The sequence below is a fragment of the Protopterus annectens genome, chromosome 7.part1 (assembly GCF_019279795.1).
Source record: "Protopterus annectens isolate FY-2018-M chromosome 7.part1, PAN1.0, whole genome shotgun sequence".
Taxonomy (NCBI): domain Eukaryota; kingdom Metazoa; phylum Chordata; order Ceratodontiformes; family Protopteridae; genus Protopterus; species Protopterus annectens.
The window spans coordinates 400168587-400194557 of record NC_056740.1 but is presented as its reverse complement, the minus strand read 5'-3'; the positions used below and the strand labels follow the sequence as shown (position 1 = coordinate 400194557).

General features: G+C 46.2%; 1 protein-coding gene across 1 annotated transcript in view; it reads right to left on the bottom strand.

Annotated features, from left to right (window-relative positions):
* DCAF1 (DDB1 and CUL4 associated factor 1) overlaps positions 1-25971 on the bottom strand; it is a gene marked incomplete in the record, with an annotated part of 1406260 nt that overhangs the window by 1140650 nt on the left and 239639 nt on the right. Inside the window, 1 exon segment of the mRNA XM_044078852.1 lies at positions 6863-6939. Within this exon segment, the coding sequence (XP_043934787.1) occupies positions 6863-6939 (77 nt within the window).

The window sequence follows — 25971 nt, the reverse complement described above, 5'->3', positions numbered from 1 at the left end:
TGAAAAAAAGCAAAGTTATTACTATTGGAAAAGTAAATTTAGTAATAAATGGAAAGGGGAGGGACTGCGTCTGTGTACAAAAATAATTATAAGGAAAGAAAAAAATAATTACTTATCTAAAGTGAAAAATCCTCATATGTTTTATGCAAGACTCTCTGCAGTTTTTCAAGTGGCAAACGAGATCTGAGGTAGCTCATTCTATTCACAAGGATTATGGGTAAGGGGAGGAGCCTGAGCACTAGACTGGAAGTGGCCGTGGCCAGCTCCAAGGTTGGATCACAGGCCCATCTGTTGAGCAATGGATGGAAAAGACAACATCAGATCCTGATTTAAACCATAAGACACAGACCCACTAAACTAATCCTATCAAAAGGAATCTGAGAAGTTGATACATGTTTGGTTCTCTATTTCTTTTTGACAGGAAAAAGGGGCCCCAACTATGTTACTAATGGCAGCAGCTACCACAGGATTGGAAACAATATTCTGTCAACATGAAATCTTCCCTGTTCCCTCTTCCAGGAGCAAGAGAGGCTCTCCTTTGCCCAATGAGGGGACCCGAACATCTGGAGAGAATGTGGCCAACTCCTGGTTCACGGTGGCTGTAGGTTCTACACTTGAGGGATCCGTGATACAAGATGTGTGGTCTGAGGTACAACAAATGGCCACAGCACAGTCACCCACCTGAGGCTAAGGAGAGCTGCTAATCTTCTGTAGTGGGTAAAGGCTGTTTGCTTAATTTTTTTTTTTTTATTTTTGTGGCTAGAAGGACCAACAGTGGCCAGGTAGTGTTGCATGGACAGGCTGAAAACTGTGCCCCTTTCCCAGGGAAGACCAACAGCAAATGCTAGTAAGCACCACCAGTCTACAAAAGTTAATTTTTGGACAGAAAATTTACTTTTAAAACCCTATGCCAGCCCAACAAAAGTAAAACAAAATTTATCCACAGAAAAAACGTTCAGTTACTTTACACCGGATTTAAAATAACAGGAAAAATGAGCACCATGTTTAAAAGTACATTAGAGTATTCTGACAGTTCTTTAACTTACAACACTCCTAACTTTGAAATAACTTTCCTGAAGAGAAATGTGATAAAACAGTAACACAGATAAGAAAACTGAAGTCTTTATCCCAAAGGGGAACTTCTCTATGGCTAAAGTTTGCAGACGATTGTAAGCTGAAGATAGACTCTCCCTGGAGACACTAACATTCTTCAAGAAGGTCCATCTCTGACAAATAAATGGTGCCAAAGCTGTAATCTTAAACTCAATGCTAAGAAATGCATAATTGTACCCTTTGGTAAGTCAACCATCCCTGCTAATTACCATGTTGGTAGTACACCTCAGAGAGTTGACTCAGTGGTCAGGATCTGAGCATGCACATAAACAGTAGCTTTACCTTCGACCATCACGCGGCCAAAGTGGTGAGGCAGTCTGTTTATGTTGTGCAACTTGTAAGTGAGGGCATGGTATCGAAGTACAAAGAGATAATTATCGTACTGTACTCTGCCCTTATCAGACCAACCACAGGGTACAATGTCCCTTTGGTATGTACCTGACCAGGAACATGCAGAAAAAAGAAGTTATGTACTCACCATAACGTTCCATCCGAGTAGGTAAACTTCATTTGACAACTACCTGTGGGTTACGGATCAGAGCCGGCAGCATACCAAGCAAAAAGATCCGAGCTCCAAGCTCATCCCCCTTACCCATACTACAATGAAACCTCCTTCCAATCCTCAGATCGCGTTTGTCACCTGCACATAACAACAAAACAAACTAACAACCTGAGACATCTGACTCAAGGACAAAGTAAAGCTCGTAAGTCCGAACCTCGAGCTCAGCTAAATAACTATGAAGGTCAGGGGGAAGAAGGGAGGGACAGTTGCTGACAAATGAAGTTTACCTACTCAGATGCAACGTTATGGTGAGTACATAATTTCTTTATCTGAAGTAGGTAACTTCATTTGATCAGCAACCTGTGGGAGAGAGTCCCCAGCTACCCGAATCTTGGGAGGCCCTTAAGGAAGGATATTCCAGAGCACTGCAGAGCCAAAGGCAGCCCTTCCTCGACACCAAATCCAGTTTATAATGAGAGATAAATGTGTGAGAGGACTTCCAGGTAGCCGCTGAACAAATGTCATCCAGGGAAAACTCTAGACAAGAATGCAGCAGACGTTGCCATAGAACGAGTAGAATGAGCATGAACTCCCATTGGTTCTGTTAAGCCAGACTCTGTATGCTTGTGAGATACAACTCGAAATCCACCTGGCGAGAGTCACCTTTGAAACTGGTTTCCCTAGAAAAGGCTTAGCAAAGGAGACAAAAAGTTGACCAGATTTACGAAAGACAGCCGTCCTGTGCAAATAAAAACATAACTGTCTGTAAACATCCAGCAAATGAAGTTCATATTCTCCTTTGTTCTGGAAATTAGGGAAAAGACAGGCAAATTAATAGACTGATTAATGTTGGTCTCGGAAGCAACTTTAGGGAGAAAGGAGGGATTAGTCCTGAGAGATACCCTATCCTTATGAAACACAAGGTATGGAGGTTTGATAGAGAGAGCATAAAGCTCCGACACTCTCCTGGCTGAAGTAATTGCTACCAAAAAAGCAGTCTTCCATGACAAGAACTTCAGATCAAAGGAAGCTGCAGGTTCAAAGGGAAGCGCAACTAATGCCTGAAGAACTAAGGTCAGATCCCACGGTGAGGATGAATTTCTAACAGGGGGTCTCAAAAGAAAGGTGCCTTTTAAAAAGGTCTTAAAAATTCTGGCAGCAGCGAGGGGAACCAAAGTTGCCCCAAATATGAAAATGGCAGCCAGCTGGACTTTCACAGTAGATGAGCTGGCCCCTTGCTGAAAAATATGAGACAAGAATTCCAGTACCGGTGAAATAGGAACGGTGAAAGGATCCAAGTTCTCTTGTGAAGCCCAAATTCAAAAACGTTTCCATTTGCTACTGTAAATCGTCCTAGTAGAGGGTTTATGTGCCACCACCAGGATAGACTTGACTCGGGGAAGAGATACCGGGAGTCCGGGGCAACTAGGGGAACTGGATCAGCCAAGCTGAGAGCTTGAGACCATCCAGGTTTGGAGGAGCCATTCCCGAGGGATGAGAAATCAGATCCGGAATGGGATCCAAGATCCAGAGTGGAGCTATGATGAGACCGCAGGCAGGGGAACCAGACTTGACGAGGCCAGAATGGGGCGATAAGGATAATCTTGCTCCCCAACCGGCGAGCTTTCTGCAGAAATGTTGTCATAAGCGGAAGTGGAGGATACGCATAAAGACCACCGGGCGGCCAAGCATGGACTAGAGCATCTCTGGGAGCTTCTCCCAAAGGAGGAATTAGAGCGAAAAACTCGCTGCACTTCACGTTGGTAGGTGATGCGAAGAGATTGCAGCAAGGCTGACCCCACTTGAGGAAGATCTGTTCTGCTACATAAGTATCCAGGGACCACTCTTAAGGAGAGGACAGTTCTGCTCAATTTGTCCGCCAGTATGTTGGACCGACCCGGAATGTGCGTTGCTAACAGAAAGCAGTTGGTGGAGATCGCCAATTCCCAAACTCTCATGGCTTCTCGGCAAAGGGGGGTAAGACCTGGTTCCCCCCTGTTTGTTGATGTACCAAACCACTGACATTGTCCGACAGGATAGCAATAGTCCCCGGAGGGAGAGAGGCATGAAGGGCCTGCAACACCAAAAGGACCGCCCTTACCTCCAGGATATTTATATGCAGTACGGTCTTGGTCTGAGTCCACATGCCTTGGACAGTCCTGCCCGCATAATGCCCCCCCACTCTAGGCGGGAAGCGTCCATGGTCACTGTGGCCTGGGGTGGTGACATAACAAAAGGTCATCCTTCTTGAAGGGCTCGGGATTGAAGCCACCACATGAGGGAGTTCCTGCAAACCCTGCTGAGGGGAATCGGGAAGTCTAGAGGGTGGTGTAGAATACACCACTGGTCTTGCAACGTCCACTGTAGAACCCTCATGTTCAGACGAGTGTAAGGAATCAGATTGATCGCTGCCGCCATGGACCCCAAAGCTTTCAGGACTAATTCTGCTGGGGGAGCAGGGGACTGAAAGAGGGCTAGCACGTGCAGAGTCATGCTATGAAGTCTGTCTGACATTAGGAAGGCCCTGGCCTGGAGGGTATCTATCCTGGCCCCTAAGAAGTCTAACACTTGAACAGGCTGGAGGAAAGACTTCTTGACATTCATGGTTATCCCCAACCGGGGTGACATCCGGAGGAAGAAATCCCTGGCTAGAGAAAGTAGATGCCTGGTGGGGGCAGTGAGGAGCCAGTCATCTAGGTACAGGAAGACCTGTATGCCCTGGAGCCTCAGGTGGGCCGCTACAACTGCCATGACCTTGGTGAACACCCTGGGGGCTGTGGTGAGACCAAAGGGTAGGACCCTGAACTGGTAATGACTGGCCCCTAACCAAAAGCAGAGAAACCTCCTGGACCGTCTGTCCATGAGAATATGGTAGACATCCTTGAGGTCTATGGAGCACATCCAGTCCTCCTCCTGCAGGAGGGGCAGGATGGATTGTATCATGACCATCTGGAATTTCTCCTTGGCAACGAAAGGGTTCACTGTTGACAGGTCGAGAATCGGCCTCAAGTCCCCCCATCTTTTTTGGCACCAGAAAGAACCTGGAGTAGATGCCTGATCCGAACTGGTCTGGAGGCAAATGCTGGATGGCTCTTTTTTCTAACAGCTTTTTTATTTCCAAAGCCGCGGCCTCCCTTTGAGTGGGTGGGACATCTGGGAGGCGCCTTAAGTAAGGGGGCTTGTTTATGAAGGGGATTGAATAGCCTCTGGATATTATCTGAAGCACCCAGCGATCTGTTGTGATGGACTCCCATCGAGCCAGGTGCCTCAAAAAACACCCCTCCCCCGACTGCCTCCAGAGAGGAGCAGTCGGGCAACCCCTCAGGGCTGCTGCGCGGGTCGGTTGGAAAATTTTTCCCATGACCCGAAGTTCTTCGGTCCCCCTCTGTCTCTGGGCCGGAGTCCACCTTGTCCCCCTCTGCCTCTGGAAGAGGAGTACTGAGCATTCCGGGCCTGCTGGGATTTCCGGAACCACATCTTCTGCCATCACTGGTTCCTAAAGAAGGACCTTTGAGGGGTAGAGAAGCGTATTCCAATGGCTGACCGAGTTTTCCAGTCTTTCTTGCTCTGGACTAGCATCTCGCAGACCGTCTTCCCGAAGAGGGTCGACCCGTCAAAGGGTGCATTCACAAAGGACACCTTGAAGGATTCCAAGAAATCGCAAAGTCGAAGCCAGCCAGGACGCCCCGATGTCTCCTTTGGAGACATTATGGAAATACTCCACCAAAGAGGGGGGTCGTCCGCCCAAAACCCTCCTCGGAAGAGTCGGTATTCCTGGAGGCGTTCGACACAGGCTCAATTACCTCTTGGGTGCCCCCCCCCCCAAGCCGACCCCCTGTTCAGCCTGATTACCACCAAGGCATGGAAAGAGCCGGACACTATAGAGCAGATACCTACAAGGCCCAATAAGGTTCCTAGTCCCCCTGCAGGCAGAGCTTTGTGGAGCAAGGGTTCCCCGGTTGATGCCATGGTGGTGGCGGCGGCCACCAAAAAGGAACTCTCCCAGGAAAGTTCTTCCATCCATCCCACTGACAAGGAGTCTCGGGCAATGGACCGCATTGGAAAGCGGACTTTTGCATCAGCTACCTTCTCTACAAGGGCGCTGAATTACTTGGCCCATGTAATCAGACTACAGCGGGACCTGGTCAAAGAGTGCGATGAGTCTCCCCCAGAGTCCATGTCGGCCAAGGATAAACGGACTTTCTCGGCTCGTATGGTCACTCTCAAGTCAGTGTCTAATACTTCTATGCGGCTACTTTCCCATGCCACGGAGGGAGCCGCTAGAGCCAGCGGGTCCGGTATCGCCTTAAGGAACAGGCTTCCCATCCATGTGACGCTGAGTTCATCTACTAATCAGTTTACATGTAACTTCGTCTACTGGATGGGGAAGAGGAAATTTACACCAGCTCTGGCAACCATATCCCTTATGGACAGAGGTAGCTTATAAATACCTGACCCTCAATGTCCTATTTAGATACAAGACATCATTATTCTTTCAGGAAAACTTGGCTAGGCTTAGAAAGCCCCCCTCCCCCACTGGGGGTGTCAACCTAGTAGCAGTCTATGACTCTACCTTGAAAAGGAACAGCACAGGCAGACTGATCATTGAAGCCTCAGAGCAGCATACTGTTCTGTGGCAATACAGCTCTGGGGACGCTGTGCCCAAACCTGTCTTAGTCAGCTCAGCTTGAGCTGCCTGACATTTTGGGGGACAGAAAAGTGCCATGAAGTTTCTGGAAGCTGGCTGGCTGTTATATCCTTGGTAGAATATAACGCACAGAGCGAAGTCTACTGCAGAAGTTATCAATAAGATGAACACAGGAAAGATTGTTTTGCTTGTAGATGTTTTCATCTACAGATGGAAAGGAAAGGAGAACGGCAGGTGAAAATTAAGTAAACTATAGAAACCGAAATTAGACACTATAGATAGAAGGCATCAAGTCACCTGGGCAGAAAACTAGCTAACATGGGGGGAGGGGGGAATCAAGTGCATCATGGGAGTAGGAAAGGCACTCCAGTGTGTGCTAGAGCAGTTGCAAGGTCATATTCACCTGATGGCAAATATCCATGGAGTCAAAGTGGACAGATAGGATAATTTAAGATCAACAGGTCAAAAGAAGATGCCAACAAAACGTATTTGCTGACCTTATGGGCAGCCCAAAGACGGTCTCTCTTGCTCTTCTTTTTCAGAATGCCTGTCTGAAACAGTTTTGCACTTTTATCATAAAAAAAAATTCTTCTTCCTACCTGGATGCCTATCATCAAAGGGATCTGGATCTGCCTTATGGTATTCCTCAGTTTCTTTCTCGACCAATTCAGAGATCCTCCACAGAGTGGGGGAAAAAAAAAAAAGAGAGAGTAGCATAAACATTAGAGGGAAAAACACAAGACCATGTTAAAATGTCACTAAAGTAACAAGAATACATATCCCTAAGATTCATCTGCTGCAAATGACAGTATGGCATCAGATTTACAAATCCAACTTTACAGACCAAAATGTTGCATGAACTGTAAACTTGCCACACAATTCCCTGACCGTCTGAATATGACATTAAACAATTAAGAAATGTACAGTTAAAGCATTCAATTAAATACATTTGAAAGCACTACATGTGATTTAATTTGCTGTACAACTTATTCCAAGGCCACAGCAGTCAGACAGAGCATTCATTTAAATATCTCGTTTCTCTAAAATATAGCACATTGAGCAGTCACAGCAGTAGGACATCTTGCTCATCTTAAATTTACATTTTCTACAAAATAAGTAGCTTGTAACATCCCAAGTACTCCTCGAAAATAAAGCATACAGTCCTACCTGGGGAACAACCTAAGAAAAAGAAAGATCAGTTTGGTTCTTAATTAAATGGCATGCAGTTTGTAGCAGCCACTATAAGTAGTGCCCACAACATGCTCTTTACATAAAGTAACTATACCATTCTGATTAAATCCTGTTAAGAGCACTCTAGAGACTAATTCATGAGCCTACTACCAGAAATGCAGTCAAATCACTTCTAAAATAGTAACACCTGATAAGTGCAAAACATAACACATTCACAACTGAAAAGTAAACAATACAAAAAGTCGCAACACGGAGGATTAAAAAGCTACTGTGTTAATCACAGCCATCCCTTGTAACTAACCAATGCCTACAAAAAATAAATAAATAAATAATATATATATATATATATATATATAAATAAATAAATAAATTATATACATATATATATATATATATATATATATATATATATCTCAATGAATACAAAATAATCAAAAATAATGGGAAACACCACCCCACATCCATTTTTCTGCATAGCCATCGGAAAATGATGCCGGAAGTAGCATTTGACAGCTGCCAATTTCTGAAGATAGGAGAATGATGTCTTCACTCTGCCCAGCAGACGCAGCATGTTTCAGTAGCACCAGTGAGATCTCTTTCAAAGAAACTGTGTGCGCCTTAAATAGAACAAATACAATACTTTTGTTGAGAGCTGCCTTCGGTGATAACATACAGCTGGGACTTTACTGTGTGCAGCACTTTTGCTGTCAGCAGATTAATCAAGTCAGTGAGTAGAACCACCTTCTAAAGCGGATCATTATTAACAGGCTTCTCTCTGCAGCAACTATTACTCCCATACTCAACCTACTTTCACAGAAGGAGAAGAGGAGGAGGCAGGTCCCAAACACCATGTAAAATTGCACATATAATGCACACAAAGTAAAGCCCTCATTCAGTCTGGAATGGCAGTGAGGGAACACTGATATCAACCAGACCTCTATACACAGGGTAAAAGGGAGGAAGTGGAGAAATAGTTGGGGGTTACATAGCAGCCCAATGGTCATCCCCAAGCGAATTTAACTGCACTTTTTGCAGTAGGGCTGAATACACAAGTGGTGCCCTCAAAATGTACCAAACCAACCACAGCTGTGTTAATATGCACTTACTGGATGTCACAAGTCAGCACTACACAGATAATGCTACTAGTTTTCCAAATATATGAAAGAGTCATGCTATCAAATGCAACATCTGTTTTGGCAAATAAATGAGAAAGCACGTTTTGATGAAAAAAGAAGTTATGTACTCACCATAACATTCCATCTCAGTAGTTCTACTTCATTTGTCTTCACCCTGTGGGTCTTCGGATCCACATCGGATCCGACACAGCCGCATTTTCCAGCTACGGCTCTGAGCTCCATGCTCCTTCCCTTACCCACAATGCCCCTGTCTCATTTCAGATGGAATTTGCTGCCTAACGGGCATCAGACACCCAATCCAATGACACCTTACCATCAAACACCAAACGTCACAAAAGAACTTTAGCCTTGACAGAACCCAAGATCCCAACAATAACCACCCGAAACAAGGGACATGTCATATCCCAAAGGATAAGGCTGGGGGGAAGGAGGGGGGTTACGGTTGAAGACAAATGAAGTAAAACTACTCAGATGGAACGTTATGGTGAGTACATAACATTCTTTATCTGAAGTAGTTTACTTCATTTGCTCTTCAACCTGTGGGACAGAGTCCCCAGCTAACCAACTCTTAGGAGACCCTCATAGAAGAATATTTCGCAGCACCGCAGAGCTACAGGATGCTCTACTCCTAGAGACCAAATCCAGTTTATAATGAGAAATAAAGGTTTGAGATGAGGCCTAATTACCAGCTGAACAAATATCATCCAAAGAGACCCCAGACCATAGATCAAGTCGAATAAGCCTTCACTTTTCCTGGTGGAGACCAACCTCTATCTGAATAAGCCCGGCCAATCCACTGTGAAATCCAGCGAGCAACTATCACTTTTGAAACATATTTACCAAAGAAGGGCTTGGCATAGGACACAAAAAGTTGAACAGACTTGTGGAAAGGTTTAGTCCAGTGAAGATAAAACCTCAACTGCCTACGTACATCCAGTAAACGTAATTTGTATTCCCCTTTGTTCTGGTAGTTGGGAAAAAATACAGGCAAATGGATGGTCTGATTAATATTGGCTTCCAAAGCTACCTTGGGAAGGAAGGACGGGTTAGTGCGCAACGACAACACTATCTTTATGAAAGATCATATAAGGGACTTTGATAGAAAGAGCATGAAGCTCTGGCACCCTTCTGGCAGATGTGATGGCAACCAAGAAGGCAGTTTTCCAGGTCAAAAACTGTAGAGCCACAGATGCCGCAGGCTCAAAGGGGGAGAAACCAATGCCTGCAACAACAAAATGAGGTCCCACAGAAGAATTTGGTCCTTAACTGGGGGGTCTGAGAAGAAAGGCACCTTTGAGAAAGGTTTTAGAAAGTTTAGAAGCCAATGAAGACATGTTTACCCCAACAGGAAAATTAGAGATGGCTGCTAGTTGAACTTTCACCATAGCGGTACTAGCGCCCTGATAAAAAATGCTAGCTAGAAAATCCAAAACTGTCGAAAGTGGAGCAGTGAAAGGATCCAAAGACCTCAGATTGGCCCATATAGAAAAACGTTTCCATTTACTACGGTAGACTTTTCTGGTGGATTTATGAGCCGCCACCAGAATGGCCTTGACAGTAGATGACAGACCAGAGTCCTAATAATCATAGGAACCAGAGAAGCCAAGCAGTGAGCTTCTGACTGTCCAAATCTGTATGAGGGATCCCCAAGGGACGTGAGAGCAGATCCGGGAATGGATCCAAGGTCCATGGTGGAACAACTAGAGATGACACCCGAGTAAGAGAAACCAAACCTGTCGAGGGCATAATGGGGCAATTAGGATCACAGTGCTCCCCAGCCTTCGGGCTTTCTGTAGCAACTTTGACATGAGGGAAGAGGAGGATATGCATAAAGAAGCTCAGGAGGCCAAGCATAAATCATAGCGTCTCTGGGGGCTTCCCCCACCGGGGGGTTCAGAGTGAAAAACTCACTGCATTTCACATTGGAAGGAGATGCGAAGAGATCGCAGCAAGGAAGACCGCACTCTAGGAAGATCTGTTCTGCTACTGAAGGATTCAGAGATCACTCGTAAGGCATCAGGATCGATCTGCTGAGTCTGTTTGCTAGAATGTTGGACTGTCCTGGGATGTGCATTGCCACCAGAAAGCGGACGGAGGAGGTTGCCCCCATTCCCACACTCTCTCAGCCTCTCAGCATAAGGGATAAAATCTGGTTCCCCTTGTTTGTTGATATACCACACCACTGACATTGTCCATCTGAACTGCAATCGTTCCCAGAGGAAGATGAGCATGGAGGGCCTGCAATGCAAGAACAACCACTCTCATCTCTAGAACACTGAGTTGCAGCTAGGTCTCGGAAGGGGATCACGTGCCTTGGACTGTCCTTCCTGAGCAGTGACCCCCATTCCTAGTAGGGAGGCATCCGTGGTCACAGTGGTCTTGGGGAACGGAGGTTGAAAAGGACATCCCTTGAGGAGTCCATGGACTGAATCCACCACCAAAGGGAGTCCCTACACGCTTTTGAAATTCTCACTGGAAAAGATAATGGAAAGACTAACAGTGTCCACTGCAGTACCCTCATATGAAGACGCGCCATTGGAAGAAGATTTATCGTGGCCACCATGGAACCTAGAGCTTTTAACACTGCTCCGGCGGTTGGTAAATGGGTCTGAAGAATGTGTAAGATGTGTAACCTCAAGCTGCATATCCTGTCTGATGGGAGGAACGCCTTCATTTGAATTTTGTCCTGCCGTGCCCCGATGAAATCTAAAATCTGAACCGGGTGAAGAGCAGACGTTCATATTTATTGTAATGCCCAAGCTGTTGGCTAGCTAAAGGAAGGAGTCCCTGTTCTGACACAGTAGATGCTCTTAAGGGGCAGTACAGAGCCAATTGTCCAGGTACAGAAAGGCCTGAACACCCTGAAGCTTCAGGTGAGCCGCTACTACGGCCATTAACTTGGTGAACGGGGGGGCTGTGGTGAGACCAAAGGGGAGTGCTCAAAATTGGTAATGACTGGCTCCCAGCCAGAAGCGAAGGAACCTCCAGGAGCACTTGTCCATCTTGATGTGATGGTACACGTCCTGGAGGTCGATCAAACATATCCAGTCTCTGGCTGCAGACAGGGCAGAATAGATTGATTAGTGACTATCCGGAATTTTATCTTGGTTATTGACAGGTTCAATTTGGACAGATCTAATATAGGTCTGAGGTCCCCAGTCTTTTTTGGCACTAAAAAGAACCTGGAATAAACCCCGGATCCAGAGTGGTCTGGGGGACTGGTTGGATGACTCGTTTTCTTAGCAGTGAGTCTATCTGCACTGCTGCCTCCTCCTGCTGCATGGGTGGAATGTCCCAGGGCTTTGTTGGATGGAAGAGGATCCTTGAACGGAACAAAATATCCTCTAGATATGACTCTCAGCACCCACTGATCTGTGGTGATGGACTCCCATGCTAGTGGGCGAAGTGACAAGCAACGCCGGACTGCCTCCAGAAATGGACAACCGGGCAACCCTAGATAGGTTCTAGGGACCCAAAATTCCTAGGACCCCCTCTGCCTCTAAGGTGGTGTCTATCATATCCCCCTCTGCCTCTGGGGAAGGCGAGTCTTGAGCGTCTCGGGAAAATGCCCGAGACTTGCAGAACCACATCATCTTCTGGCCTCGCTGGTTCGTGGAAAAGGACCTTTGAGGTGGTGAGAAGTGGATCCTGACGGCAGACACTGTCTTCCCATCCTTCTCACTCTGGACCAAAGTCTCTCTGACCATCTTCCCAAAAAGGGAAGAACCATCATAAGGGGCATTAGTAAAAGACACCTTGAAGGGCTCCAAGAACTGACATAAGCAGAACCAGACATGAAGCCGGATGGCAAAGCCTGACCCAGCCACCCGTGCAGCTCCCTCCATGGCATGGAAGAGCAAACACATAGACATGTTGGCTACAGATTTTAGGGTGGCCATTCGTGCACTAAACGTCTTCCTGTCCTCTGCCAACATAGACCCAGGGGTTGACTCAATGACTTTCTTGACCAAATCTCTCTGGAGTCGAATGACGTGCGCCATGTAGTTCGGCACCCTCACACAGAAGGTCGCTGAAGTATAAACTCACTTCCCAAAATGATCCAATGCTCTCGACTCTCGATCAGACAGATGGACTGTAGAACTCTCCTGGGCGAGCTCCTTTTTGGTGGCCGCTGCCACCAACACAGCATCTACAGGGGACCCCTTGTGCCAGTGTAACTTGTCTGGTGTGTGGGGGGGGGGGGCTTAAGATTTTGTGTCACTTGGGTATTGGCTCTACATTGTCCGGCTCCTTCCACACCATAGATGTTATCAAATCCACAAGTGGATCGGCAGGAGGGGACACCCAAGAGGTAGATGGGTCCGAGCAGAATGCCTCCAGAAACACGGACTCAGAGGTTGGATTTGGGGCAGACCCCCCCCCCATTTGGCAAAGGATCTCCATGATGTCTCCAAAGGAAATATCCTAGGGGAGTGATCATGGGGAACCTTCCCTTCCACTCAGGTCCATGTCTTTGGTGAGGGACTCTGGGGGAGAGTCCAGGTGGCTCCTTTTACACGTATGCTTGCAGGGGGGGGGGGGGCTGCTCCTCAGGTGGACTGTCTAGGGAGATCTCGCAAACGGGTTGCTCCAAGGGGGAACTTCCTGGGGCACTATGACTATGTGCTGTCCCTGAGAGGGCAAGATGGTTGGAGCCGAGCCTCTGGGAGCAGAGACACTGAGGGGAATGCTCCTCTCCAACAACCACCTCGGAGCAGAGAACACCCCCTCGGATCAGACCCCGAAGCTACGGCTCCGACAGCTCGGGTCCGATCCAATTGGATCCAACACACTCAAGTAACTGGCCAGTGTCCAGGTACAGGGTACCATCGGCGTCGACCCTTCGACTCAGATTATCCTCGGATCAAATGACTCCGAAACCGCAGGTCATATCAGAGAAGGAGTGATAGGTCTAAAACAATGGCTGGAAGGAGCCTGCTCCGGTGGGAGAAGGTCCTGGCAAGACCCCCATCTGGATTTGAGTGCGGATAAACCTCCGCATCATCTTGTTCATCTCCGGTTCAGACAAGCTCCAAGTAGAGCGGGTGAAAGCTGCCAAAGTAGGCCGGGAAAGCCGGTGGGAGGAAGGCCTAGGGGCGACCGGTTAACCTGTACCTTGGGCTCGGGTGAAAACCTAGGGGACCTGAGCCAAGGTGTCACTGGCCTGGAAACAGCCTTAACCTACGGTGGGGGACTAACCTCCAACAAGCGGTCCAGGGGATCGCTTACGAGGCTGGTCCTTCTTGGCTTTATCCCCTTCCCCGGGCCTCTTGGTGGGAGAGTGAATCCTAGAGGCCGTGAAAGGGCAAGACAAAGCAGCAGCCATTGCTTTCCCAGCAGGGGACAATGAGACTTCAGAACCAGCAGGAGAGAGAAACAGGCCCTTAAGGATCAGTTTGTCCCACCTGTCCTTAAGTGCCCTGGGATTAAACCCAGCGCAAATAGGACAGGGGGTACTGGAGGTCTCACACACACACACACACACACACACACACACACACACACACACACACACACACACACACACACACACACACACACACACACACAGTGTGGACATCCTCTGGAGAAAACTTATGGCCACACTCTGTGCACCTTTTGAAGCTAGGCTTCAGGGCATCCGCCATGTCTTAGCTGGCCCAAAACACACACGCACCACGCAGAAATTAAAAAGGGGGGAGGAAAAATAGCAAAGCCTACGAACCTTTTTTTTTTTTTTTTTTTGCTACGGAGAACCCTGAGAAAGTATAGAAAAAAGTAGCAAAGAAATTAGAGATATAAAAGCCAAAAAAAAGGGAACCAATTACTGTTCAAAAACACTCCTAAACGCTCTGGAGCTCGGACCATGCTGCTTCCTCTCATGTGGCAAATGAGATCTGAAGGGAGACAGGGGGGCATTAATGGTAAGGGGAGGAGCATGGAGCTCGGAGCCGTAGCTGGAAGATGCCATATCAGATCCGATGTGGATCCGAAGACCCGCAGGTTGAGCAAATGAAGTAAACTACTTCAGATCCAGTTTTTTCTGGCTTCCTTGGCAACCAGCATGTACAGGAAAGTAGGGGTTCACTTTAATGTGTTCTTCTGCATACATCTGTATTTAGTAGTCTCAACGGGTGATTTAATTGGCTTCATGTAAACAAGATTAAAGTTAGCCTAAGTTTCACATTAACACCCTCCATTTTTCATACTGTGCGACGCTACGCAGTCCATTAAAACCAACTCCTAGACTAAAAAATAATTTTCCTAAATAGGAAAGTACAATAACATGTTTTTTTTTTTTTTTTTTAATGTGGAAAGTTTTTACTCCTAGGGAACTTAACTGCCCAGTAAATGAATAGCACAAGCCAACCACAAATCCTCGCAAGCCCACAGAGGAGTGAGCTCTTCAATGTCAGGAAAGCTCTGAAGGATTTGATGCCCAAACCGGTCTTTTTGTCAGCTCAAGCTGACTATTTGTGTGCGTGGAAGGTGCCCAGAAGCTACAGAAGCTGGTTGCCTAAAATATCCTATATGCAGGATCCAATACCACAACCCAGAACCCATACAGCTAAGGATACTGAAGCAGTAATCAATGTGGTGATATTACTATCCGACTCCATCTGTCCTGTGTAATGACCATATGTGTAGGAAAGTGGTGGGACAGTCAACCCAAATGCCTCCAGAGTAGGGCAGGCTGGCAAACTCTCGGGATTACACCATTTCACAGAAAAACAGCAGCAACATCAATTGGTCTGCTGATTTTTCTTGCCCTTGAGCTAACATCTGTTCTGGAAGTTGCCACAGACATTGGTTTCTTACAGAACCCTGACTTCAGTGCTGATGCTCATGAACATGCCAGTACCACATCTGGTGGAGACTGTATCCTACACAGCCTAAAGTTTTACACGGAAAGCAGCATTTCTGCCTTTTTTCACTGCCACCCCATAACACAGGTGAGTAGACTCACTGAAGGGGGGATTTACGAAATAAAGCATTGGACTCTCTAGCGAATTCAGTCACCTGCTGCTCTAACTGCAACTTAAATAGAATATAGTGTCAAATGCACTGTAAGATTTGACAAAAATGAAATAACTGCTGCCTGTGAACACAACTCAGGATTAAGCTCACCATCTACCAAATCTTTCTGCAAGCTTCTACTGCAAGCATAACACATGGGATTTAAAAGTACAGTTTTGTACCTACCATAAATGTAGATGTCCGATAGGTATGCATCTGCAGTCATTAACATATGGATTGTCCTGCCTCAGGCAGCCCTTCGGTCGGCCGGAATCCAAAGTCTGGGTCTGGCCTCGGCTGATGTCGCACTTTCCCCGACGTCAGAGCGTCTGGGGTATAAAAGCATCAGCCAACGCCATCTTCCTCAGTCTTTCTTGCCCCAGATGCCAGGTGCCCTCTAGGAAGGCTAAATTTGGAGAAATGCAATAAATTCCAAACATTTTCAAAAAAAAAAAAAAAAAAATATATATATATATATATATATATATATATATATACATACAAACAAATACACCATAATAGATCCCCCAGCTAGCTAATAGAGGGTAAGCACCCTAGGAATACCACAGAGGGGAAGGAGGGTAAACCTGACTGCAGATGCATACCTATCAGACATCTACATTTATGGCAGGTACAAAAAGTACAGTTTTGTACCTACCATAAATGTAGATGTCCGAACAGGATAGCATCTGCAGTCATAACAAATGGGTTGTCCTGTCGTCAGGCAGCCCTTGGATTCCAAAGTCTGGGTCTGGCCTCGGCTGGTGTCGCACTTCACCCGTCATCACTGCAGGTCTTCGGGTATAAAGGCATCAGCTGACGCCATTTTCCTCAGTGTTTCTTGCCCCAGATGCCAGTTGCCCTCTTGGATAGCTAAATTTTTGGATAAATGCCAATGTTTCCAAAAGTAGAAGGCAAACACAAAAATAAGCATGTATGTACATATATACAAACAAATACACCATAAGAAATCCCCAGCTAGCTATTAGGTGGGCAAATACCCTAGGAGTACCACAGAGGGAAGGAGGGTAATCCTGACTGCAGATGCTATCCTGTTCGGACATCTACATTTATGGTAGGTACAAAACTGTACTATGTCCTTCAAGGATGCATCTGCAGTCCTTACAAATGGGTAGAATACCATAGCCAAACTAGGGGAGGAGGAAGAAGAAATTATGGTGTAGTTAGGATCCCTTGCAAAACAGCAGTGGCAAACCCTGCTCGGGATCTAGAGTATAGAGGTAAGTTATAATGCTTGGCAAATGTATGCACGGAGGTCCAAGTAGCAGCCTCTATAATGTCCTTGGTAGCCACTCGTAAGAAAGCTGTGGTAGTGGCTGTAGCCCTTGTAGAATGAGGCCTTATGTTCTGTGGAATTTGCTTTCCATGGTAGGAGTAACAGAATCTTATGCAATTTCCTATCCACTTGGAGATTGTCTGTTTGGAAATTGCTTTTCCTTCCCTTCCTGTTGCAAATGCTACTAGAAGCTGGTCAGTTTTTCTATTGCCCTTGGTTCTGTCCAGGTAGTAGCGCAACTGTCTATGTACATCCAAGGTATGCAGCAGTCTTTCCCCCCTGTTCTGTGGATTGGGAAAGAAGGTAGGTAGGTGGATTACCTGGTTTAGAGACACTCTGGATACCACCTTAGGCATAAATGTAGGATTAGTTCTCATGGACACTATCTTGATGGAAGATTAGAAAGGGTTGTACTGCCATTAAAGCCTGTAGTTCCGAAACCCTTCTTGCTGAAGTAATTGCCAGCAGGAAAGCAGTTTCCCAGGATAGGTGTTGAAGATCTGCTGTTGCTGCTGGTTCGAATGGAGGGAGTGTCAATTTTTCTAGCACAAAGTTCAAGTCCCATGCTGGTAATGGTGGTTTCCTAGGAGGTTTTACATTCTTAATTCCTCTCAGAAACTGCCTGAGTAGAGGATGTGAGAAGACAGGGGGATCTAAGCTGTATTCTGCAGAAATAGCTGATGCATGTATCTTGATGGAGGAATAGGACAGGCCTGTATGGAGAAGCTCTGCCAAATACTCCAGGATGTTGGCAATATCTACCTTTGACACATCTTTCCCTCTTTCAGTACTCCAAATGACAAACCTTTTCCATTTTCCTGCATAGTTCCTTCTTGTTGAAGGTCTGCGGCCTCAAGGATAATGTCTTTAACCCTTTGGGATAAATCTGGGTTAGTTGCTCTTATGTAATGTTCCAGGCAGTCAGTTGCAGAGTTTTCAGGTTTGGATGCAGGAAGTTGTAATTGCTCTGAGTTAACATCAAAGGAATCAGGGTAGTGTCCACGCCCCGAGACATGCTCCTCAGTAATGGATACCAATGTTGTCTTGGCCAATTTGGAGCTATCAGAATTATCCTGGCTGTCCTCTTTGATTTTCAGTAGTACCTTGTGCATCAAAGGAAGAGGTGGAAATGCATATGCTGTCAGGCCTTTCCAACTGAAGGATAGAGAGTCCACCTTCCAAGCAAGTGGGTGGTATGTCCTTGTGCAGAATTTCTTAAGCTGGTGATTGAGTGGGGATGCGAATAGGTCTATTTGTGGCATTCCCCATTTCTTTGTGATGGCCTTGAAGATGTCCGGGTGTAGCATCCATTCGTGAGCATCCGAGGTAGTTCTGCTTAACATGTCTGCTAGGATGTTTTCTTTTCCGGTACAAATATTGCCTGTAACTGAATGTTGTAACTCAGAGCCATATTCCATAGGTCCAGAGCCATTCTGCATAGAGGGTATGAATGAGTGCCTCCCTGTTTGTTGATGTACCACATGACTGTGGTGTTGTCTGTCCTTATCAATTGGCCTTCTTTGAGGAATGGTCTGAAATTCTGGATTGCTAGTTTTACTGCCAGCATTTCTTTTTGATTTATGTGCAGGTGCAGCTGATCTGGAGTCCATAAGCCTTGAATGCACTTGTCCAGCATGTGGGCCCCCCAACCGAGGTCTGAGGCATCCGTTGTGATGGTTTGGCTTGGTTGAATGCTGTGGAAGGACAAACCTGGGTTTGACTGGCATGCCTGAGCCTACCATAGGAAGTCTTGTTTCAGGCATGGGATTAGTGGTATTTCGGTTTCTAAGCTGTGCCTGTGTTGAGGCCATAAATTCTTTAGGTACCACTGTAGCTTTCTCATGTGCAGTCTGGCATGGGGGACCAGGATTATGCAGGATGCCATGAAGCCCAAGGCCTGCAGTACTTTCCTTGCTGTTAGTTTGTTCTGCTTTGTTAATGCCAAGAAGTAAAGAGGAAGTTGTTCTTGTTTTTCTGCAGTTAGGAATGCCATCTGTTTTACTGTGTCCAATTCTGCACCCAAGAATGTTCTTGTTTGGGATGGTATCAGTCTTGACTTTTTTAAATTGACTGTGTATCCCAGGGCTTATAGTAAGCAAATGACTCCCTGTAAGTCTTGTGTCAGCTTGTTTTTGTTGTCCGCTTGTATTAGGCAGTCGTCCAGGTATGGATAAATTTGGATTCCCTGAAGCCTGCAGTGAGCGATTACTGATGCCAGGCATTTCGTGAACACTCTGGGCGCAGTAGATAAGCCAAAGGGCAATGCTGAGAATTGATAATGCTCTGATCCTGCAAGAAATCTGAGGTATCTTCTGCAATTTGGTCGTATGGGGACGTGCAGGTATGCCTCCTTGAGATCTAGAGTTACCAGCCAATACTCCTTGCCCAGCATGGGAAGAAGTTGCTGTAGGGTCAGCATTTTGAATTTTGGAACAATGATGAATGTGTTTAAAGCGGACAGGTCGAGAATAGGTCTCCAACTTTTCTTTTCTTGGTACTAGGAAGAGTCTGGAGTAAAATCCTTGCCCTGTTCTGTAGGTGGTACCCTTTCCACAGCTCTCATCTTTGTTAATTGAGCTATTTGTTTTAGGGCTTCTGTCTTTTGATTTGGTGGTAGGTTTGGCATTCCTCTTTTACTGGTAAAGTGTGGAAATGAAACCTGTAGCCTTGGTCTATAGTTTGCAAAATCCACTTGTCTCTTGTGATATAGTGCCAGTTTTTGAAAATAAGGCTAACTTTCCGCCTAAGGGTGCTGCTATTTGTTCCCTGGTAGGGTGTCAGAGCCAAGTCACTGTGATTGTCCTGTTGCAGTGGTAGTGGTTGTATCTGTGCCTCGCTGGTTATTGCCTTGCCACTGGCGTCCCCTGTAGGCACCTCCTCTGGATTGATTTCTGCCTCTTGAACGCCTATTCCTGCCTCTCTGAGTTTTAAAGGAGTCTGGAAAGGACCAATTTTTAGAAGGCCAGTTCCTGCTAAACCTTGGGGGCTGAACCTGTAAGAAATCTTTAACTGTTTGTACAGATTTTGCATTCTCTTCCATTTTCTTCATTACCTGTTGGGCAGGAGAACCAAATAGACTGACCTTATCCATAGGAGCATCTAATAGCTTTGCTTTAACATGATCCGCAAGACCTGTTCTTTCAACCATGCATGCCTTCTTATAACTGTGCCAGTCATGGCTGATCTAAATGAAGCCTCCAGTGCATCATAGCCACATTTTAAAGAATGGTTACTAACCTGCTGAATGTTATTCACCATTTCTAGAACATATTTCTTATCTAAGGAATCATCAGAGGACAGTTTCTTAGTTAACTGATCAAGCATAAACTCTTGGTATTGGATCATATGAAACTGACAGTTCAAAGCTCTAGCTGAGAGAGTAGCAGAGGTGTATACTTTTTTACCCCATCTCTCTAAGGACCTGGATTCCCTTTCAGAAGGGAGAGGGTTTTTCGCTGAGGTCGAAGCTACTGCCTTAGGCCCCTGGGAGATAGTCTCAGGATCTGCAAAAGGAGCCTTGTACAAGTGGTGATGAGTGTCCGGGACCCTGTAAAACCTATCGGGCTTAGCAGGGGCTGGAGGTAAAGTATCAGGAGCAGTGCAAGCATCATTAAATGCATCATCTACAACAGGAAGAACTGGAGGTATAGCTAAAGGCCTATGTTGCGATAAGTGTAAAAAGGTCCTAAGCCTTTTTCTTGAATCTGAGAAATCCTGCCATTGAAATTGCTCTCTCATGGCATGTAAGGTTTCCCCAAAGGAAAATTCCTCTGGTGGAGAGGCAGAAGGAATCGATTCTTCAGCATCGGAATCTTCATAAGTAGAAAAAGGAGCCTCTGGATGGTCTGTATTGTCCATCAGAAGAGTCATCCGAGGACACTGGCTCAGGGGGCTCTGCTCTAGGTCTCTTTTCTGGAGGTTGAGAGGCCCTGTCTGGGTGAGATTGGGATCCCCTTAATAAAGAGATGAGATCATCTGCCAGAGTAAGCATTTGGGAACTGGAACTGGGCCTGTGAGAGGGGGGCTTAACAGGCACAGACTTAGCAGTTTTGGCTGCTTTAGCCCTGGCAAAGGCCTTTATAGACATGGCTGCAGGAGGCCTAGCAGCACCATGTGCTGGGGTAGAGACATCCAAAGGGATGGTGTCCGATAATTCTTGAGAAACCACAGTAGTAGGCAAAACTTCAGAGGCCGATTCAACTAGGGTAGAAGGCCTCGGTAGCCATGGATTCGGCTGAAGATTGACCCGTTGTGCTCGGTTTCGCCGAAACCGAGACACTCGCTGTTTGCTTAACCGTGGTTTCGCGAAACGCGGACCGCGAGTGTCGGTCCTTTTGCATTTCTTAACAATTTGAGTAGTCGGAGGATCCGACAGCATAATGTACGCAAAATCTGAGCGAAAAACTGTTCAGCAAACTCCGACCGACGCCTAAGCGTCCGGTTGAAGGAAGCACAGGCTAAACAAGCTGCTACGTCGTGGTCTGGGCCTAAACAAGGTAAGCAGTAAGAGTGGAAATCTTTATGAGGTATTTGTTTCCCACAAGTTAAACAGTTATTCACTTTTTCTGACATTGGCTGAGGCAAGAAAGAGTCCCAACGGGTACTTAGCTTTAGAAGTCTTCAAGTAGTATTCGGTAGTAGTAATCTCTGGATCTGACCGACCGGCACTTGCAAACAGCTTCTGCTTGCGCCACGCGCAAGAAAGACGGAGGAAAATGGCGCCGGCTGATGCCTTTATACCAAGACCTGCAGTGATGACGCCGGGTGAAGTGCGACACCAGCGAGGCCAGACCCAGACTTTGGAATCCGGCCGATCAAGGGCTGCCTGACGACAGGACAACCCATTTGTAAGGACTGCAGATGCATCCTTGAAGGACATCTGTACTATGTCCTTCAAGGATGCATCTGCAGTCATAACATATGGGTAGAATACCATAGCCAATCTGGGGTGGAGGCACTAAGAAAGCGATGGTGTAGTTAAGATACCCTGCAGGACTGCTGTACCAAAACCTGCTCTGGATCTGGAATATAAAGGCAAATTGTAATGCTTGGCAAATGTATGCACTGAGCTCCATGTAGCAGCTTCTAAAATGTCCTTGGTAGCCACCCTCTTAGGAAGGCTGTAGTGGTGACTGTGGCTCTCGTGGAATGAGGCCTAATGTTTGCAGGAACCGTCTTTCCATGAAAGGAGTAACAAAAACGAATGCAATTTCCTATCCATTTCGAAATTGTCCGTTTGGAAATTGCTTTTCCTTGTGCTCCAGCAGCATATGCTACAAACAGTTGGTCAGTCTTTCTGTAACTTTTAGTTCTGTCCAAATAGTAGCGTAATTGTCTGTGTATATCCAGAGTGTGTAGAAGTTTCTCCCCTTTATTTTGTGGATTTGGGAAGAATGTAGGCAAGTGAATTGCTTGGTTCAAGGATACCCTAGATACCACCTTTGGCATAAAAGTAGGATTGGTTCTCAATGACACTCTGTCTTGATGGAAAATAAAAAATGGCTGCACTGCCATTAAAGCTTGTAACTCAGATACTCTTCTTGCTGAAGTTATGGCCAGAAGGAATGCAGTTTTCCAAGACAGAAACTGTAGATCCGCCAATGCTGCTGGTTCAAAGGGAGGAAGTGTTAGTTTCTCCAGCACAAAGTTAAGGTCCCAAGTAGGTAAAGGTGGTTTCCTTGGAGGATTAATGTTTTTGATTCCTCTCAGAAATTGCCTTGAGAGGATGCGAGAAGATAGGTGGGACAACATTGTATTCTGCTGAAATTGCTGAGGCATGTATCTTAACGGAAGAATAAGACAGGCCATTGTGGGACAATTCTGCTAAGTATTCCAGTATATGTGCCATGCTTGCCACTGTCACATCTAAGCCTTTTGTTGTGTTCCAAATGAGAAATCTTTTCCATTTTGCTGAGTATGCCTTCCTTGTGGAAGGCCGGCGAGCTTCCATAATAACGTCCTTTACTCTCCGTGATAAGCTATTATGAGGAGGGGTCACGGTATTCTCCAGGCAGTTAGCTGCAGGGTTTTCAAGTTGGGATGCAGGATCTTGAAATTGTTCTGCGTCAGAAGAAGTGGCCATAGGGGGAGAGGCCACGGTTTCATCTGTGACATGCTCTTCACCAGTGGGTACCAGTGCTGCCTTGGCCAGTCTGGAGCTATCAGAATCACTCTTGGCTGTTCTGCTCTGATCTTCAGTAAAACCTTGGACATTAATGGGAGTGGTGGGAAAGCGTAGACTTTTAGAGCTTTCCAGCTGAAAGAGATAGTCCACTTTCCATGCTTGTGGGTGGTATGTCCTTGAGCAGAATGTCTTCAGTTGATGATTGTGGGGTGAGGCGAACAGATCTATGTCCGGCCTCCCCCATGATTGTGTTATGAGTAAAAAGATGTCTGGGTGCAGCATCCATTCGTGTGCATCCATGGTAGTTCTGCTTAAGCTGTCTGCCAGTGTATTGTCTTTTCCTGGCACGAACTGGGACTGTAGTTGTATATTGAGTTTCAAGCAAAGTTCCCATAGATGCATGGCCAGTCTGCATAGAGGGTAGGAATGCGTGCCTCCTTGCTTGTTTATGTACCACATGACTGTGGTGTTGTCTGTCCTTATTAGCAGGTGGCCTTGATGAAGGAAAGGTTTGAAGGCCTCGATTGCGTGTATCACTGCCAGCATTTCCTTTCGGTTTATGTGCATGCGCAGCTGTCCTCGAGACCATAGTCCTTGGATACATCTGTCCTCCATGTGTGCTCCCCAGCCTCGGTCTGAAGCGTCCGTGGTGATGGTTTGGTTTGCTTTTGGTTTGTTGAAAGGCAACCCTCTGTTGGACTGGCAGGCTTGAGCCCACCACAGGAATTCCTTTTGAAGGCAAGGGATGAGTGGGATCAAAGTTTCTAAACTGTGACTGTGCTGAGTCCATACACTCCTTGGGTACCATTACAATTTTCTCATATGCAGCCTGGCTTGTGGAATCAGAATTATGCAGGATGCCATGTAACCCAGGGCCTGCAGGATTTTCCTTGCAGTCAGCTGAGTTTGTCTTGTCAGATTCTTGAAGTAATCCGGAAGCTGTTTTTGTTTTTCTTCTGTGAGAAAGGCCATTTGGGTGGCTGTGTCTAGATCTGCACCCAAAAAGGTTATTCTTTGGGATGGAACGAGTCTTGATTTTTGGATGTTGACTGTGTATCCCAAGGCCTGCAACAGGTGGATGGCATAATCCAAGTCCTTTAACAAATTTTCCTTGTTCGCTTGTATAAGGCAGTCGTCCAGATATGGGTAGATTTGAATCCCCTGAAGTCTGCAGTGTGCAATTACTGATGCCAGGCATTTCGTGAATACTCTGGGCGCAGTAGATAAGCCAAAGGGCAATGCTGAGAATTGATAATGCTCTGATCCTGCAAGAAATCTGAGGTGTCTTCTGCAACTTTGTTGAATACGGACATGCAGGTATGCCTCCTTGAGATCTAGAGTCACTAGCCAAGACTCCTTGCCCGGCATGGGAAGAAGTTGCTGTAGGGTCAGCATCTTGAATTTTGGCACAACGAGGTAAGTAATCAGTGCGGACAGGTCGAGAATAGGCCTCCATTGATTTTCTTTTCTTGGAACAAGGAATAATCTGGAGTAAAATCCCTGGCCTTGTTCTGAAAGAGGTACTTTTTCTATGGCTTTCATTTGTATTAATTTGTTGATTTGCTTCAAAGCCTCTGCCTTTTGATTTGGTGAAAGGTCTGGCATTCCTTTTCTTTTTTGGCAAAGTGTGGAAATGGAACCTGTATCCTTTGTCTATTGTTTGCAGTGTCCATGTGTCCCTTGTGATGAAATGCCAATTTTTTGAGAATAAAGAAAGCTTTCCGCCCAATGGTGCTTCTAACTGAGCCCTGGTCGGCGGAGTCAAAATAAAGTCATTGAGTCTGTCCTGGTGTAGCAGTCGTTGCTGTTCCTGCACTACCTCTCTGGTTGGGAGGCTGCCACTGACGGCCTCTGTAGGAGCCTCTAGCTTGCCCTCTACCTCTGGCACGCCTGTTCCTGCCTCTCTGGGATCTGTCCGAGTCCGGAAAGGACCAATTCTTAGTAGGCCAATTTCTGCTGAATCTCGGTGGTTGGACTTGCAGAAAATCCTTAACTGTTTGCACAGATTTTGCCTTTTCTTCAAACTTCTTTAAGACCTCCTGAGCCATGGAACCAAATAATTTTTGTTTTTCCATTGGAGCATCCAGGAGCTTAGCTTTAACATGGTCTGGTAAAGATTGTTCCTTCAACCAGGCATGCCTACGTATAACTGCCCCTGTCATAGCTAACCTACATGAAGCTTCCAGTGTATCATAACCACACTGCAAAAAATGATTGCTAACCTGCTGTGAGTTATGTACCAGATCCTGAAGTGATTTACGGTCTAGGGGTTCAGAAGAGGAAAGCTTCTTATGCAATTAATCTAACAAATACTCTTGGTACTGAATCATATGAAATTGACAATTTAATGCCCTCATGGAAAGAGTTGCAGAAGTATATACTTTCTTTCCCCATCTCTCTAAAGCTCTAGACTCCCTTTCAGAAGGTAGAGGATTTTTAGCAGTGGCAGCTGCAACCCCTTTTGGGCCCTGGGAAATAGTTTCTAGGTCTGCAGAGGGGGCCTTGTACAGGTGTGGATGAGAGTCCAGGACCCTGTAGTACCTATCAGGTTTGGCAGGGGCCGGAGGGAGAGAATCAGGGGCTGCACTAGCATCAGAGTACACATCATCAATAACATTTAAAACAGGAGGTATAGCTAGAGGCCTATGCTGAGGTAAATGTAAAAAGGTCCTTAATCTCTTTCTAGAATCAGAAAATTCCTGGCCCTGCCATTGAAAATGTTCTCTCATAGAATGCAGTGTCTCACCAAAGAAAATTCTTCAGGAGGAGGCCAAGGAATAGATTGTTCAGAATCAGAATCCTCGAGGTCGAATAAGCCTCCTCCTGGTGGTCTGACAACACAGATCCATCTGTAGACTCATCTGAAGAGTGGGGGTCAGAGGACCGGGCAAATGTCGCTCTGGCCAAAAATTTTCAGAAATGACCCCTAGGTTTTTGGGGGCACAGGTAAAAAAGTTATTTTTC